At 43.1% G+C, this 18,616-nt stretch overlaps 1 protein-coding gene and 1 long non-coding RNA gene across 2 annotated transcripts in view; both read left to right on the forward strand.

Annotated features, from left to right (window-relative positions):
- Positions 1-15,389, forward strand: part of LOC134448755 (collagen alpha-6(VI) chain-like) — a 40,552-nt gene extending 25,163 nt beyond the window's left edge. Inside the window, exons 27-42 of the mRNA XM_063198411.1 lie at positions 1,872-1,934; positions 2,772-2,834; positions 3,811-3,861; positions 4,556-4,591; positions 4,997-5,059; positions 6,156-6,218; positions 7,744-7,779; positions 7,878-7,914; positions 8,717-8,728; positions 9,564-10,057; positions 10,447-10,543; positions 11,872-12,549; positions 12,884-12,980; positions 13,205-13,515; positions 13,857-13,901; positions 14,373-15,389. Coding sequence (XP_063054481.1) covers positions 1,872-1,934; positions 2,772-2,834; positions 3,811-3,861; positions 4,556-4,591; positions 4,997-5,059; positions 6,156-6,218; positions 7,744-7,779; positions 7,878-7,914; positions 8,717-8,728; positions 9,564-10,057; positions 10,447-10,543; positions 11,872-12,549; positions 12,884-12,980; positions 13,205-13,515; positions 13,857-13,901; positions 14,373-14,548 — 2,322 coding nt within the window. The 3' untranslated portion in view covers positions 14,549-15,389. The remainder of the gene's footprint in view (positions 1-1,871; positions 1,935-2,771; positions 2,835-3,810; positions 3,862-4,555; positions 4,592-4,996; positions 5,060-6,155; positions 6,219-7,743; positions 7,780-7,877; positions 7,915-8,716; positions 8,729-9,563; positions 10,058-10,446; positions 10,544-11,871; positions 12,550-12,883; positions 12,981-13,204; positions 13,516-13,856; positions 13,902-14,372) is intronic.
- On the forward strand, positions 1,870-3,862 carry LOC134448847 (uncharacterized). The gene is made up of 3 exons (XR_010034851.1): positions 1,870-1,934; positions 2,772-2,834; positions 3,811-3,862. It is a non-coding gene; the product is annotated as an uncharacterized LOC134448847 (long non-coding RNA).
- Positions 15,390-18,616: the final 3,227 nt, after the last annotated feature.

The raw sequence follows: 18,616 nt of genomic DNA on the forward strand, positions 1-18,616 counted from the left end.
AGACCAGATGGGCACTTCCGATCAACTTGTCATCTGAATTAAAGACACCTGTACATACTAACATGCATAAAAGACACATTGAATCAGCAGAATCAGTCCATAGTATGAGTGAATCAGTCACACTCCAACCTCACCAGCATGGGAAAGGCCAAAGAGTGGTCAAATGATATCAGGGACACGATTTTAGACCTGAACAAAAATTAAATGGGCTGCAAAGCCACAAGAAAGAGACTGAGTATTAATGACCCAGCTGTTGATGCATTTCTTCCAAAATGTGAGGAATACAAAATGACTATCCATCAGCCTGTCTGGGGTTCTATACAAGATTTGACCTTTTGTAGGGATTTGATAATCATGAGAACAGAAAGAAATCACCCTAGAGCTGTACGGGATGAACTAGGCAATGATATCAAAGCTACTGGGACCAAAATCACTGAGAAAACTACTGGTAGCACTTAATGCCACAGATGTTTAAAATCCTGTAGTGCACACATGGTACCTCTACTTCAGAAGGAACCTGTGCAGTCCCACTTGAGGTTTGCCAACGGATATCAGACTGGTTTAGGATATGATAAGGAGGTGCTGTAGTCAGATGAAAACAAAATCAAGGTGTTTTTGCATAATCACAATTCAATGTGTTTTGAGAAAGAGTACTGCTGTCTATGATCCCAAGAACACCCTCCTCACCATCATGCATGAAAATGGTAACATTATGGTTTGAGGGTGTTTGTCTGGCCAAGGCATAGGACAACTTCACATTGTCAACAAATGGATGGAGGGAGACATGTAATGTGCAATCCTGAGTGCAAACGTCCTTCCCTCCACCACTACACTGACGGGTGGGCCATTTTTGGATCTCCCAACATGACAATAATACACAACATACAGTCAAAGCAACGAAGGAGTGGCTCAATAAGAAGCATATTAAAGTCGAGAAGTGGCCTAGACAGTCTCCAAATATTAACCCTGTAGTAATTCTATGGAGAGAACTGAACCTCCCATTTACCAAGCTACAGCCACAAACTATTAATGTTTTAGAGATAATGTGCAAAGAGAAATGGGCAAGAATATTTTCTACTATATGCACGAGGCATCTGACCTCAGTGCTAGACAACTAGGACTTTGCCACAAAGCACTTTATCTTCTTTAGCTAGAGGGGTCAAATACTTATTTGCCTAAATTAAATACAAATAAATTAAAATATATTATTTTAAGTTATTCTCTGGAATTTCTTTTTGATATTCTGTCTCTCCATGTTTGAATACATATTATCATAAATTTATAGACTGATCATGTCTTTATTAGTGGGCAAACCGGCAAAATCAGCAAGGGATCAAATACATATTGGACTCACTGTATATCTTTTGGTCTTTTAGACTTTATTAGTGACAGGACAGTTTGAGAGAGAGACAGGAAACATTTGGGAGAGATAGCCGGGGAAGGGTCAGCAAAGGACCCGGGCCGCATTCAAACCCGGATCAGCCGCATAGTAGACAAGTGCCTTACCTTTAAGCTACGGCAGGTACAGAGACGGCTTCTGTTCTGAGAGCCCCACGCCAAATACAGCATGTGTACTACATTTCCAACACAATTAGGCCTTAGCTCAGAGCAAATAAAAAAATGTGAAAACACAAAGATTTCCACTACATGCAACTAGAGGGGAAAAAAGAAAGAATGCTGTTAAGTACAATGTTTGTTTCAACATAGGCCCTGCTGTTGTAAAGGACTTCAGATTGAACTGATATGTGATGTCTTTGAAATCTGGGATTGATCTATGAGCTACCAATTGATACAACATTACAACAACACCTTCTTCTTCCATCATTTGTGTGTGTGTCTGCGTGCGTGCGTGTGTGTGTGATGTGACGTAGGGTCCTCGTGGAATACAGGGGGCCAAGGGTTCGAGAGGCAGCCTGGGCCACAGAGGCAAGAAGGTCAGTCAAGGACAACTGGCGTGGCTCTTTCACTAGCATATACTGTACATTGTACACTACATGATTACATTGTATAATGTACACCAGTGTTCCCCAACCTTTTTTGTCTCACCTACCCTCAAAGCATTTTTTGTCATACCCTGCATGTGTACCCCCTCTATTTATTTTCCTCTACCCAAAGGTGACTGTGCTCCATATGGTACATTTCTTATTATTCATTTGTCTCTGCATACCCACTGCGAACCGGGGTCCCCATGGGCATGCAAACCCAAGTGTGGGGGGCTTAGTGCGCTGCACCACAGCGCCTCCCCTGAAAATAAATATTTTTTACAACACACAAAAATGTGTTCAGTCAAAAGTGCTAATACTGTTAACTGTAGTTAGCTGTACTAGTCAGCCTGCCAAGACCCTAAAATAAATGTTTGATGGCATTTTCTGTTAAAAGTTGGCAACCATGCCAGAAGTTATCAGCATGGGCTAAGGTTTCAGAATCACCTGGTTGCCAACATGGAACTTGACCTTTAAGGTCAAATATGAAGGTCAAAAGGTCAACCACGGTCAAATAACAGTGTAATTTAGTTTTTAAAAAATGTTTAAAGTGGGCAACCATGCCAGAAGTCTTCAGCATGGACTAAAGATTCAGAATCAACTTTTTGCCAACCCGGAACTTGACCTTTAGGGTCAAATCTTGTTGTGTTATGTTTGTTATGTGTTGTGTTGTGTTTGTTTGTTTTGTGTTGTTGTGTTTGTGTGTCTTTGTGTTGTGTGTGCCTTTCTGTTGCGTTTGCTCATTTTGTTTTGTGTTGTTGTGATTGTGTGTCTGTGTGTTGTGTGCAGGGTCAGCCTGGAGATTTGGGCCTGAAAGGGGACATTGGATCAATAGGCCCCAGAGGACCACCAGTAGGTTCCAAGATAGACCTCTTTATTTATAGTCTACTTGCCAGCCCATAGGGCCCTATAGTGAACCCGGAAATGTTTGGTACCCCAAAGTTTGTTGATGGAAATGTATAGTATAGGTCTCCAGTACATACAGTAGAAACTGCCGGATGCTACTTTGTAAATGTTGAGCAAATTTTTTTAAGTAGCATAATTAGCATAAATTAGCATGATAGACCTCTTTATTCATGGGGATAGGAGGGTGATGTAACAAATACAACAGCCTCAAAAACAATGTAGTTTTCTATGCCCTGTGTATCATGTGTTTGCTTTATGACACCACACTGTTTTCTGTTCGATTCACTTCCAGATTTAATTCCGTCATGCATTTTCATTATTATTGTGTGTTCTACTTTTTTTTTTTAAACAATATATTTTTCTATGCTCAGATTTATCACCATAATATTCTTTCAGATAATAATCTAGTCTAGGTGTGAAGGGATTTGGTGTAGTAGCTCTGTGCTGCATATATCGTAGTACAGTGATTCCCAACCTATGGGCCGGGGCCCACTGGTGGGCCCAGAAGGTATTCCAAGTGGGCTTTGAAATCATTTCTCAAAAATAATAATCATATTTTGGTGTGTGTTGTTGATTTATTTGAGTTTTATTCTTAATTGGGTCAGAGGTGGGCCCCGGACATTTTTAACAATTTCGAGTGGGCCCCAGTTGAAAAAGGTTGGGAACCCCTGCCCTAGGAGATATACAGCATGACAACATACTTGTGTGACATTATACGTATTTGGTTGCGATATGTAGACTTAATTCTTGATATGGTTGACATAGTATGATATTGCTTTTATATTATGAATGACTGATGTTTGATTTCATCTCAAGAGGTTGTTTGAAACAAATGTAAACCGTCAATCAATAATAATAAGGGTTTATGCTTCATTAAATAAGATGTGTTGTCTGCTTTTGACTTTGTTTTTTCCATTTTCAGGGAGCAGTTGGAGAGTATGGCTATGGGTCTCCCGGTCCAAAGGGACGGAAGGTAAGGGTTAACAAATATATTTTTAGTACACCTTAGCAATGCTTACATTTGGTAGCCGATAAATTTAATCTAAAGGAGAACCATTATCCAAAGTTGAACACTACTTTTTCTTGGAGAGCTGTAAGAGGTTGCATTGTAGAGAGGAGTTCACATATGCATAGATGTTTGGATTTGTTTCCTGAGCAGTGACATGTCCCATGAGATGAGTAGTGTCCACGGGCCATGGAATTTCTGGAATATCATGGAAATTCATAAAAGTTTTTCCAGTCATGGAAAGTCATGGCATTTTACCATTTTGCATACACAGTCATGGAAAGTCATGGAATTTTCTTAACAGTTGTGTAGAAGCAAAAACTTTTTTTTGGTGTATAACATTGTTTCTTACTGTTAATACTACAACGCTTTGCCAGAGACAGTTTGGTTTCGCGCTGTAATGTGCAACATTCTAGAATGCAATGAGCCTACCCAAGTCTGGCAGTGGCTCGGCATCGTCTCAGTTTCACACTTTTTAAAACGTTTTCACATCATTTTTTTTACAGAAGTGGTCATGGAAATTTTGTTTTTTGGGTTTGGAAAGTCATGGAAAATCATGGAATTGTATATCTGAATTAGAGTGGGAACCCTGGTAATGTGATATGCTGTACAGTGCTGTAAGAAAAAAATAATAAAAGACTCTAATTTCTGTCTTCCGAAGGGGGAGACGGGTTTTCCAGGTTACCATGGGTTTCAGGTAAGTCGTAGTATGGAGCACACATCCAAGAGGAAAGCATCAAGCAGGTGCCAAATCAAAAATGGCGCATGAAGAAGGGGGGAAGGATCTGCACACTGCTGGCAAAAGACTTTATTTATTTGGAGCAAGATGCCTGAAGAAGATCTATGATAGAAACGTTGATGAAGATGCCTGAAGAAAATCTATGATTAAAACGTTGCTCCCAATAAATAAAAAAAGTATTTTGCAAGCAATGTGCATATCCTTCCCCCCTTTCAGGTAAGTCCTGACATCAAAAAGTTCTGCATACCTGCCATGACAAAATTCTACTACTACTACTACTATTACAAATAATAATAATAATGATGATAATAATGATGATAATAATAATGATAATAATAATACTTTGTGTGTGCCATTCCAAAGGGAGAGAATGGGTCAAAGGGTCGAGCAGGAAGTCCAGGAGACAAAGGAGTCCGCGGCCGCGGGGTGAGGACTGTATTAAACCCATTCTTTTAAAAAGATGATTATCCCGTGCATACTATATACAGTAGGTACTACATGGCATGGTACGTGTATGTGGCTTACATATGTATGTATACTGTATATGGCTTCCGTTGTATATGGCTTAAACCCATTCTTTTAAAAAGATGATTATCCCATGTGCATGCTATATAGGTACTACATGGCATCACTGGTCATTTATGATCAGATCTCTTTATGCTTATATTATGCATTATTGCATTCATTCAGATGCGTGTGTGTGTGTGTGTGTGTGTGTGTGTCTGTGTGTGTGTCTGTGTGTGTGTGGGGCCGCTGACAGCTTTTACCGGGCCCGGGACTAAATCATCTGAAAGGGCCCCCCTCTCAATAAATACAATATAATTAGGCCCCTATTCTGGGGCCCCTCTTTCTCAGGGCCCGGGTCAACTGTCCCCTTTATCCTCCCCTGTCAGCTTCCGTGTGCGCGTGTGTGAACGCGCGTGTGTGCGTGTGTGTGTGTGAGCGCGTATGTGTGTGTGTGTGCGCGTGCGCGCGTGTCAGGTGACCACAATCTGGCTTTATTTAATTTTTTAATACTCCGCGAAGGTCTAAAATTTTGCCCATGATGGTCTAAAAAAGTCTAAAATTTCACTTGTTAAAACCTGCAGACACCCTGCATATGTGGCTTACATATGTACGTGTACTGTATATGGCTTCGGTTGTATATGGCTTAAACCCATTCTTTTAAAAAGATGATTATCCCATGTGCATGCCTGGGCTATAGTCACACTGTACAGTATATGTGATAAAGTCCTAATGTTGATATAAAGTCAAATGCTGATATATATAAAGTCACTCTATATTTTCTTATATTTGATGAAAGTGGACATGACTGAACTATAGCACTCATCATATAGTACATGTCTCTCTCTCTCTCTCTCTCTCTCTCTCTCTCTCTCTCTCTCTCTCTCTCTCTCTCTCTCACACACACACACACACACACACACACACACACACACACACACACACACACACACACTCACACACACTCTCTCTCTCACACACACACACACACGCACTCACACTGTTATACTACTTATAGGGAAATCCTGGCAACAAAGGACCACCAGGTGAGCCTGGAGCCCCAGGACATGCTGGCCACAGGGTAAGTCCTCTCCGCAACACATATACCTATTCACCTCCGCAACACATATATGTACAGTAAGGACCATCTGGCCACAGGGTAAGTCCCCTCCGCAACACATATACCTATTCACCTCCGCAACACATATATGTACAGTAAGGACCATCTGGCCACAGGGTAAGTCCCCTCCGCAACACATATACCTATTCACCTCCGCAACACATATATGTACAGTAAGGACCATCTGGCCACAGGGTAAGTCCCCTCCGCAACACATATACCTATTCACCTCCGCAACACATATATGTACAGTAAGGACCATCTGGCCACAGGGTAAGTCCCCTCCGCAACACATATACCTATTCACCTCCGCAACACATATATGTACAGTAAGGACCATCTGGCCACAGGGTAAGTCCCCTCCGCAACACATATACCTATTCACCTCCGCAACACATATACTGTAGTTATTCAGTAAGGGCCATCTGGCCACAGGGTAAGTCCTCTCCGCAACACATATACCTATTCACCTCCGCAACACATACAGTATATGTACAGTAAGGACCATCTGGACACAGGGTAAGTCCCCTCCACAACATACAAATATACTGTACAGTTAGTATATCTATCCCCACTCCCCAACACATATAGCCTACCTATACAGTAAGGACCATCCACAGGGTAAGTCCTCTCCGCAACACACTAGTGTACTGTACAGTTAGTATATCTATCCCCCCTCCCCAACACATACTGTATAGCCTACCTATACAGTAAGGAGCATCTGGCCACAGGGTAAGTCCCCTCCACAACACACACCTAGCATACTGTACAGCAAGTATATCTATGTCCCCTCCTCAACACACACCTGCAGTATATAGTAAGGACCAGCTGGCCACAGGGTAGAGCGGCGTACACACACATTGCTAGCTTCTCGCCTGCTCGCCACTCTTTCATGGAACGTTAGCTGAAAGTTCCCGTGGCTTTAACTGCCAATGAACAGGCAAGAAGTACCGAACTCGGCATTCCAACTGGTTACTCGCTTACTCGCCTCACTCGAAGATAAAATATTTTCAACCGCCCACATCGAATCGCTTGTACAGTACTCGCCTACTCGCCTGCGAATCTCGCTGGAACACATCGACATTCTATTGACTTCATTCGCTCAGCGAGTAACTAGTAGCGACGTGTGTGTACGGCCCTTAAGTCCCCTCCGCAACACTTACAGCATACTGTAAGTACTCTAGTCTATATATATCTCCCCTCCACCTATACAGTAGCTATATCTACTCTATCTCCCCTCCTCAACACACACCTACAGTATAGAGTAAGGACCAGCTGGCAACAGGGCAAGTCCCCTCCGCAACACATTTACCTATACAGAAAGTATTTACATTATAGTAGATCATTTCATTAGCTGCTGCTCTGCCTTATCTTAAGCTCACAGCGTAATAAATCACAGGATGGAAGTGTTGTCTTATTGAAAGCGTCCTATGTGGCACAGGATGGAAATGTTCTGTTATTGAAAAGCGTCCTATTTGCATTACAGGGCCCGAGAGGAGCTCCAGGGCCTAAACTGAAGAGCGTATGTTCCTATTCTTCTTTCACCTTTGTTTTTCTTTATATTTACTGTTACGACTCTGACACATGTAAACATTGCATTTTGCATTTTACATTTTACAGGAATGTGAACTGGTCAACTATGTGCGGGACAACTGTGGTACGTTCAGATTCACAGCCTAAGCAAATGTACAGCCATTAAAAAAGGCTCCCTGACTTTCCCTGACTCAACACATGTTTTTGGATTCGGTCCCCTTTGTTCACTTCTATTGTGCGTTATGTATTTTGATACGTTTTTCAAGCCTTGATCTGTAAGTGTGGAAGGAACAGTAGGTAGCCCCTTAATGCACGCCATACATCCTGTGGCATGCAGTAATAGTCATTGAAAAGTTAAGTACCACAGGGTACTACAATACTATGACAGTGCACAGGGCCTTTAGTAATGCACTTGGTCATTGCCATTCTGGTGACAGCTAATTTATAACGCTGTGTCTTCAAGAGTTAATAGCTAGCTGCTGAGCCTTTTTGGGGTAAAGAGCACACATCCAAAATCACCTGTTGCAGGTGCCTGACAGTAGTGTCAGACAGTCCAGGAAGTTAGCTCTGCACTCTGCCAAATAAGCTAAAAACAAAAAACTTTATTCAATTAAAACAGCAACATTTCGTTCACCCTCGATCTTCACGAGGCCTGATGAAGATCCAGGGTGATCGAAACTTTGCTGTTTTAATTGAATAAAGTTAATTTTCTTTGGAGCTTCTTTGGTAGTGTGCAGACCCACCTTGTTCAACTAGCTGCTGAGCCTTCACATCAGCTGTTTGTCCTTGATTTACAGTACAGTATGTATGAGTGTGCGCGCATCTTACCATGTAAACATAGTTACTGTAGTATACTGATGTTATATTTTGTAGCTTGCTTTTAAAAGATTTTAATGATTCTTTTTTGTGACCCCCCTTTTCAACAGCCTGTTCTATGGGTGAGTTATTTCATTCAATTCAATTCAATATCAATTCATTAGGGACCATGTAGCCTACAATTAAAACACATGTAGCCACTTCATGCACTGTGCTAAAGCTATCTTCAGGTTCATTTGCATCTATTTCTGTTTGCACAAGTTGTTGTGTGTTGCAAGGGGCATCTAGCCTGTTGTTTAATAAAGCACTTCAGTCAATTGTCTCATAAGGGTCATACACATTGTTGAGAGTTTGACAGTTGTCTAATGAATATACAGTACATACAGTATGTTTTTAGATATTGACAAGTATTTTCACACCCTCTCCATACTCCTGACTAGTGTATGGTGTGTATGAGCAAGTAAGAGTACTTTTATTATGAAGTCACTGTTCAATGTGTGCGTGATGTGAAAGTGAAAAAGTGAAAGCCCATTGGGAAATTCCAACTCCCATTGTCATTGTGACACAGCACTCCACAGCACACAAGTGAACACTGCACACAACGAAATTGCATTTATGCCTCACCCGTGCAAGGGGCAGCCCTCAGTGGCGCCCCATGGGGAGCAGTGCGGTGGGACGGTACCATGCTCAGGGTACCTCAGTCATGGAGGAGGATGGGGGAGAGCACTGGTTGATTACTCCCCCCACCAACCTGGCGGGTCGGGAGTCGAACCGGCAACCTCTGGGATGCAAGTCTGACGCCCTAACCGCTCACCCATGACTGCCCATATGTGTGTGTGCATGCGTGGTGTAAGCGTGAATGGAGAGTTAATAATATGACTAAAGTGTCGTGTTGACCAGTACCTGTGCCTCCGCATCTGTTATTAATACATAATAGTGTGACTGTGTCATCTTTAGGCCAAGAGGAGTGTCCGGCGTACCCTACGGAGCTGGTCATAGCGCTGGACATGTCTCAGGACGTGACCCCTGAGGCGTTTCAAAACATGCGTGCAGTCGCAAAGAACTTGCTGGAGGACGTGGCCATCGCTGAAAGCAACTGCCCCAGGGGTGCGCGGGTGGCAGTCGTGTCCTTCAGCTCCAGCGTCAAGTATCTCGTTCGTTTCTCTGAATTTCGACAGAAGAAGCTCCTTCTCACTGAAGTCGACAACATTGCCCTCGAGCGCACATCCAATGACCGCAATACAGGTGCAGCCATGCGCTACGTGGCCAGACACGTCTTCAAACGGACCAGGAAGGGTTTGATGATGAGGAAGGTGGCCATCTTCATCACCAACGGGGCGTCACAGGATGTCAAGTCCATCAACACCGGAATCCTGGAGCTGAAGGCCAATGACATTCACACCGCTGTCGTCGGCTTCAGGAACGTCCCCAACATCATAAGTGCAATCGAGGTAAGCACATCAAAAGGTTGGAGGAGATTGTACATTTTTTTGTCATTTTTTGTAAGATGGGTAGTGTAGCCTCTTTGTGCAGTTGGGCCCATGGATGGGACTGTGCCCCTTTAAATGCAAAACCCACTAGCGTGCTCGTAGGTTAATGCTATTATATTGATGCTACTAGTGTACTCGCTAATGGTACTAATGCTACTAGTGTTGACCACCAATTGACTTGCATTGGCTGGTTTCCCCCACAAATGGGCGTAACACACATGGAAAATGTCACGCCGTTCATGAATATTAAGGCTTCAAATGTGTTTGACTGTTCGTTAATGCTAATGTCTTCATTAAGCTACTGGTGTGCTACAATGTGTTTGTTGACCGTCTGTTTCGTGTTACCACAGGCTGATGAAACCCGAAGCTTTCTGGTGAAACTGATGAGAACTGATCAAGACGTGAGGCCTCAGCTGAGTGACGTGAAGAGGTGTTTAATATGCTACGGTATGCCTCTGCCACCATTGCTCTAAGTGTCAGTTACACCCCGCCATTCTGACGCACTGCCATTCCGACATTGCCGTTTTATTGCTGGAACCATTTTTCCAGCTTGCAGGAACCGTTTTTCAAACATCTCAGACCCTACCTTTAAGGGCATCTGGACTGTGACAAAATGATACACTCTTTGTGTAATTGCGCTGTCACTCTCTCCACTTTCCGCTTATGTCAATAGAGTCAGAACGCTGTTCAAGCGCCTCTAAGTACTTGAAACAATGTTTAAATGACTTGGAATGGCTCGGAATGACAATAATATACTGTCGGAATGGCGGCGTGTCGGAATGGCGATTGCCCCCTTAAGTGTCTAATGAGTTCATACTATTTGCGTGTGTGTATCCAAGCTACTGTTAGCTGGCCTCATAGGATTCAATGTTAATTGCTAGCTTGGAGGTAGAATTCACTCAATCATTTAACTCAAGGGGAGGTGTAAACTGAACTTATTTCAAAAAATGGCACAATATCCCTTTAAGAAGATAGCATTTTTTCACTCCACCTGTAGGGAATTTTGTCCAAACAACAACTGATTACCCTCCTGCTTCTAAAGACTGTTTCTGTAAGTCTCCAAGGAAGACTCTTGTGTTTTTACCCCATAATTACAGTACTCAAGTGAAGGTCATCTGCTTAAAGGACCAGTTCAGTCAATTTCAACATGCAGTTGTAATGCTCACACTACCCTGAACTTATCAGTACCTGAGGTTTTTTTGTTTTCTTCTTCAGCCTTTTCCGAGATCTTGGTCATTGTAATGGGGGCAGTGCTTTGTTTACATTTCAAAAAAACATTTTTATTTATTCCCAAAAAACATCCGAAAGGTTACGCAACATCAACAGACAACTAGCAAACAGCGGTACCTTTTGGGAAAATATTTGGAGTAGGCCTATTTTATTTTTTTTTCTTAAATGTAAACAAACGCTGCCCCCATTAGAATAGCTCATATTTAGGAAAGGGCTTAGCTGAAAAATGTGGCATCACCGGGTACTGACAAGTCAAGGGTAGTGTGAGCAATACAACAGCATATTGAAATTGACTGAACTGGTCCTTTAAAGCGAATGGCAAATAAACGAAAACACGGTAGAGTGGCTCCCCCTGCTGTGATTCGTTTCCCACCGTTCACTTCTAAGAGCTGTTCAAAAGAATTGATTCATTCACGAACGTCACAACACTACTCACAATTAGTAAAGGCAATATTTGCTGCTCAAAAGGATGCAGACAGTAATGGTGATAGTGACATATTTTACCTCAATGGCCAAGCGTTAACGATCCCTTAATTTCTTTCTAGATCCTTGTAAGACAGAGTCGAGCTGTTCCAACACGAACAAGACTCCCGCACCTGTTCAAGTGGACTTGGACCTGGCTGTATTGATGGACGGGTCACACACTGTCCAGGCAGGGCAGTACGCTGGTGCCAAGGAGCTTCTGGGTTCGCTGGTAGAGCAGATCGCCGTGAGCGGCCAGCCGTCCAGGTCTGGTAATCAGGCCAGGGTAGCCTTATACCAAACCTCCAGCTCCTTTGCACCCACAGGAGGAGGACAAGTTCCTGTCCAACAGGAGTTTGATTTCACGAGATACCAGGACAGTAGTGCGATGAAGAGTCACATTTTCCAGAGCATGCAGCAGCTCGGTGGGTCCTCGGGGTTGGGATACGCACTGGAGTGGATCATCACCAGAGGTCTCCAGTCAGTTGCAAAGCCACGGCAGAACAAAATGGTTCTGGTCGTCGTTGGTGGGGAAACAAGCTATTGGGATAGAGCACGGCTTGAATATGCCTCCAGGTTAGCAAGGTGTCAGGGCGTGGTGGTGTTCACGCTGACTGTAGGCGACCACTTCAACAGCACACAGGTGGAGGAACTTGCTAGCCTGCCATTGGAGCAACATCTGGTTCACCTGGGAGACGTGAAGCAAGCGGAGCAGGATTATGCCAAACGCTTCATGCAGATCTTCCTTCAATTCGTCAAGAGTAAGAAAACAAACCAATTTTTGTCACAAGTATTTACTGATGTTTCTTCTTGGTATAAAATGCTTCAATCCTTTGTCAGTGTTGCCAGATTGGGCGGGTGCCCGCCCAATTGGGCTACTTGGGATGAGCGTCGGCGGGCAAAAATGGGAAAAATTGGCCATTTGGTGGTTTATTAAGCCGTTTTGGGCCCATAGAAGTCAATGTAATTTGTTGAATTTGGGCGGAATTTAGCGCATTTTGGCGGTTTTTGAGAACCTTTTGGGCGGGATTTGGTCAGACACATCTGGCAACACTGACCTTTGTGTCTGAAAGTTCTGTGCCGTCACATTAACAGGGCAAGTCAACGCGTACCCTGCCTCGTCGGAGCAGTGGATATGTCGGGAGTTCCAGCAACAGATAGATGACGGTCTGACCAGTGTTCTGGAAGAGAGGTGAGATGGTCTTGTGATGTGATGTTGACAATAAAGTCAAGTCGTATTGTAGATGGTTCACTGAGTCTCTTAGGCGAGCACAGATAGAGATGAGGTGCTGCTGAAGCACCTGCCCCTTTGCCCTTTGTGAAAGTGCTTTTTCTGAAAGTTATCTACTGTGCCTCAAAAATTGTTTTCATCTTTTCATAATTTCATAATAACGAAAGTGTTCTATTCTTCACCAGCATCCCATTACCAACCGCCCCCAGTTACAACCAACCACCCGACATCCCATTCCCTACCGCCCCCAGTTACAACCAACCAGCCGCCATCCCATTCCCTACCGCCCCCAGATACAACCAACCAGCAGCCATCCCATTACCTACAGCACCCAGATACAACCAACCAGCAGCGCCCCCAGTGCCAACCGCCCCCACATACAACCAACCTGTAGCCACCCCCGCCGCCCCCGATCAGACCGGAGACTCCCAAATAGAGATCTATTACGGGACGGGACAGGATGGTGAATACTACTCTGGCCGTGGAGACACCAGCGGTAAGATTATGCTAGGTTTTTTTTTTCTCATCGCTCTGGCCTTCTTTTGCCATGTTACAGAAATGTTGTGTTTGTCTTGCCCTCGAAAATTCAGTTGGTGGACCGGTGTGCTATAGTCCTTCAGGACAAGTATAAGCATCCATCTTTAAATGGGTGGTACCACTGAATACCTCCCACCGTCAAGGCACTCTGAAAATTCCTTTCCAATTAGCAATCCCTCCTTGGAATACAATGATGTTTGTAGTATTACGTCTAACAACTCACTAAATTAAAGTCAGTAGAGTATATGACTGCTTTTCTGCTGATCTAAGTTTTTGACCTTTGATGGTTTTTGCTTCCAGAATTTGACGTGATCCAACTGACTGAGGATGCTACAACACTGCAAGGTGGTCAAAGAATAAATCTCATGTTTGTCTAGTAAAGTCAGGATACCAGATGAACCTCTAATCTTTCCTGAAGTACTAGGTAGAAATAATCTAGTTTAAGTTATGTCAGTGAGGCAAGGTTAAATGCTTATTAAACTAAAGGCAAACTGTGCTTACTGATTTGACACTGTGTGTATGCAATGCAATGTAAAATGTAGAGGGACTGGATGTTCAGTATTTCGATTCGATACATTTACAAAAATGGGTTGTTTAACCTGGAATGGATGGTTAAACTTATTTCTACCATACAAATTCTTCCAAAAAGTTACTTGTTATTTTTGAAAGCCGTGGTTAGCTGAAAAATGTAGCCAAATCACAGCATGAAATATGGTATGAGCTGACTTCCTTCTTCAGTATGTAAGTACATGGTACATTAGATTGCATAACAGAGGCCTGACCATTTACTGTGTGTGCTGTGTTCCTGTTCTGCAGCGGTTGCCTGCACCTTGAAGCATGACCCTGGCCGCTGCAGGGACTTTGTGGTGAAGTGGCGCTATGACGCCACACAGAGGCGCTGTTACCCCTTCTGGTACGGAGGCTGCGGAGGCAACGGCAACCGCTTCGATAGCCAGGAAGAGTGTCAGGCCCACTGTGTCTGGACACCGTAAACAACCTCCGAACAACAAGAGTACTTAACCCCGTAATGACCTGATTCTGTGCTGGTTGGATCAAAACGGGGTTTCCTTTTTAGTTTTTTTCAGTAACAACATCTAGCCACCTCATTAGGTACAATCAAAATAACTAACTGGTCTAACCGCTATGTGCTATCACTTGGTGGTACTTTCCTTCAGCTTTTACTTTGACGTCGGAACACCAAGAGGACTTAAAGGGACACTGTGCAGGAAATGGTCAGAAACGGTACTGCAACTATGCTGCGCATTGAAACTGGGCTGCCAATTGCCAAATTTGATCTCTACATGAAAGTGTTCTAAGTAATAAACACATATTTTCTAGTATGGTCCTGGTAGAGTCATTTTTTGCAGCTAAAAATGGCTATTTTTGGAAATTCAAAATGGTGGACCATGGAGAAGATCCCCCTTTTCATGTATGAAAAGTGCAATTTTCCCAGTCATAATAAATACTTAGAATTTGACGGTGGTGGTAAGTATTCATGAAAAAGGTAACATTAGTGAATGGGCAGCATGAATTCTGGAAATAAACAACTAAAAATCTCACACAGTGTCCCTTTAACTCCTTGACGTAGCATCATAATGTAGCCTCGTAATGCACACTGCTCCACCCGTGGAACACCACAATAGTCCATAGTGAAAACACTTTGACCACCACAGCACTATACTACTACAACATTACACAGCACTACACTACTACAACATTACACACAGTCTTTAGTAATACATTACGACTTGGACATGGACATCCTGGTAGCAACAACTGTCTAACTGGGACAGGTCTTAACACATTAATCTGAACTCAAGCCTTTGCAGTAAACACAGATAATCAGCTTGTGGTACAGCAGTACAAATTACTCCCTTTTTTTTTGCTTCAAGGTGAATCACACTCCATTCTGTTTGATTAGCTCCATCTTAAATTGACATACAGTATTTTCATTCTCAATGTGCTGTGGTGAGGTGTTGAAAGCATTCAACCGATGCAGTCAGTCAAAAGAGAATAATATATAAGCTGAATAGTTAAAAAAAAAAAATCATGATTAATCCATGCTTAAGTCATAGGCCTATTAACTAGCCATTTTGCTGCCAACATGAAGTCGATGTTGCAACACATTTTTCTGTATGGGTTGCTTTCATTAGGAGATATCAATATTTTCATTGTCTTCTGAGATTATGTTTAAATAAAAATCAAGTAGCCTATCTAAGCACAACAACCAAATGTCACTATATGTAGGAAAAAGCTTTACAGACTCTACAGTAACGATGTGTATGCTATGTTTCAAAAGTGAATGTACACATTTTATTTGACAGACATTAGATGAACTTAAAAATGAAATGAAATTGCACTGATCACTCTGATATGGAAATGACAACGTATGTTTGGCAATTACATGTATATGGTGCTTTTGTAATGTTTCAACATGGTTTATTCACACAATAAAGTTTTGAATATACTGTATCTTTGGCCTTGGTCTTTTGACAGCCCTTTCTTAAACCTCATCACAACTGTCCCTCTGAACATACGCTAACTAGCAACGGTCAAATCTGGTGCATTATAGTAGCCTGGTCCTGACCATCCCATAATACTACCATTTCATTTCGTATTCATGGTCTGGAGTTTGTTTGATCTGACGCGATTGCAGGAAGCGGGAAGGACATTTTCGGGAAAATCAGGCTAAGTTGTTGAACAAACATGTCTGACGTCTATCTTTGGCGATGTAGGACTGTTTAACAGACATGTCTGACAGAACATCCTACCGTGGGATAAAATTTACAACGTAGGACCGTTTGTCAGAACACCAACCAAATCTTGCCGCTCAACAGAAAACAGGTACCAGACCTATTGCGGAGCCAAGTCTCTTTGGCGGAAGTACTTAGGATGGTGCGCGAGGCTAGCATTATAGAGCTGTAGATGGAGTATGATGGCAATATTTTAATGGACCTCCCTCATTAACACCTACTTCCAGATCCCAACCACAGTAGGCCTACACTGCTTTAAAATGACTACTTTCGGTCCTGCCGTGGCCTAACGGTAGGGCACTGGGATACCACAGTACAGTACATTCAATTCTGACCCAGGTCATTTGCCAGAGTCCTCCTTCCCTGTTTCTTGGTCTCCCCTCTCGTTTCCTGTCTCCTCCACTGTCCTGTCAAAAATAAAGCCAACCCCCCCCCCCCCAAAAAAAAAAAAGAAACAAGTACTGTCCAAGTCAAGTCAAGTTTTATTGTCAATTTCTTTACATGCACTGGTCATACAAAGAATTTGAAATTGCGTTTCTTGCTCTCCCATGCAGACATAGACTAATCTAGGTAAGGACATAGACAGTATAGACATAGACAGTACTCATACATGGACATAAGACAGTATGGACATAGACATTGCTCATACAGACATTTAAAGTGCAAGACTGGACAACAGAAGACTTGTAGAGAACATACATTAAGAGGAGGTATTTTGTTGTGCTTTTTCTATAAGTCCTTTATGGCGTTCTGACATAGTAATAGTAGCATTTGAAGAAAATAAATAATTAAAATATTAAAATAGGTTTATGAAATACACCAGCAGCAGTATGTGTGTGTGTGTGTGTGTGTGTGTGTGTGTGTGTGTGTTTGTATGAAAGTGCGGTGTGCGTCTGTGTCTGTGTCTGTGTACCTCTGTATGTGTGTGTGTGTGTGTGTGTGTGAGTATGAGTTGTGTGTCAGTGTGTGCATGTTTGGGTTTAGTGCAGAAAGTGCGGTGTGCTTGTGTGTGTGTGTGTGTGTGTTGATGTACTGTATGTGTGTGTGTGTGTGTGTGCATGTGTATGTTTTGAGTTAGTGCAGGTTGAAAGTTCAGTCACAGATGTAGTAGTGCAGGTGGAATGTTCAGTCGCAGATATGGTGGTGGCGATGGGGGGGGGAGGGTTGTCAGTGGCCTGGCTGGCTAGAGGCTGACAGTGAAGGGAGAGTGGGTTGAGTGTTCAGTATCTTGATTGCTTGATGCATCGTCCACAGTACACCACTGTAGCCTCGTAATACACACTGACTGCTCCACCTGTGGAAAGCAGTACTAGTCATTCAAGTCAAAGCCTTTACTACCATACTAGTACTATGACGCATAAATAGTTTATGGAGTAAGCTATTCTGTGTGTGTGCTTTGGTCAAGTGAGCACAGGCAGGCAGGCAGGCGGACTCTTGCTGTAAAATGTAAACAGCGCTGCGCCTACTACCCAAGAGTCCTGAATCATCAACACAACAATGCTCAAGCAGCTGCCTGAAGTTCAACTTCAAACTTAGTTTGAACTTACTGAAACTTCGTTCAAACTTAGTGTAGTTCTTTAAAGAATCATGTGTTAACACCCCCCAATTGAATACAATAATAATGCTTAAATATGCTCGAGATCGCTGTTTGACTGTGGCTAGTAGCCCCTTAGTGCACGGCATACAATCTGAGGCACGCTGTAAAAGTCATTGAAAAGTTGACAACCATAGTACTACCCTATTATGACAAAACACAGGGCCTTTGGTAATGCACTATGTCTCGCTCATCATGTCTCGGTCATTGCCATTCTGGTAACAACAAATGTATAATGCTGTGTTTTAACGGGTTAAAGTGTAAACCCTTAATTATTACACTGCCTGAATTATCCTTGACAGCACATTGGCTGGCCCTGCCGTGGCCAACTGGTAGGGCACTCGTCTGCCATGCGGCTGACCCGGGTTCGGTTCCCGGCACGGGTCCTTTGCCGACCCCTCCCCGTCTCTCTCCCAGTTCGCTTCGCGTCCACCTCTCACACTGTCCTATCAAGTGAAGTCAAAAAAGACCAAAACAAATCTTGAAAAAAAAAGAAAGAAAGAAAGCACATTGGCTTTGCCACTGGCACTGTGCCTTTATGGCAGCTGGGAGAGCCTCTCATCCAGGGCCGGATTAAGATGGCCTGGGGCCCCTAGGCTACAGGTTGTTGCGGGGCCCCCCAGAGGGCAAATGTTGTGACAAAATTTCTCGACAAATATACATAGACAGCGTCATAATTAGGAATTCAGGGTATCATGTCTACCAACTGCACT

This window comes from Engraulis encrasicolus, chromosome 5, assembly GCF_034702125.1.
Source record: "Engraulis encrasicolus isolate BLACKSEA-1 chromosome 5, IST_EnEncr_1.0, whole genome shotgun sequence".
NCBI lineage: Eukaryota > Metazoa > Chordata > Actinopteri > Clupeiformes > Engraulidae > Engraulis > Engraulis encrasicolus.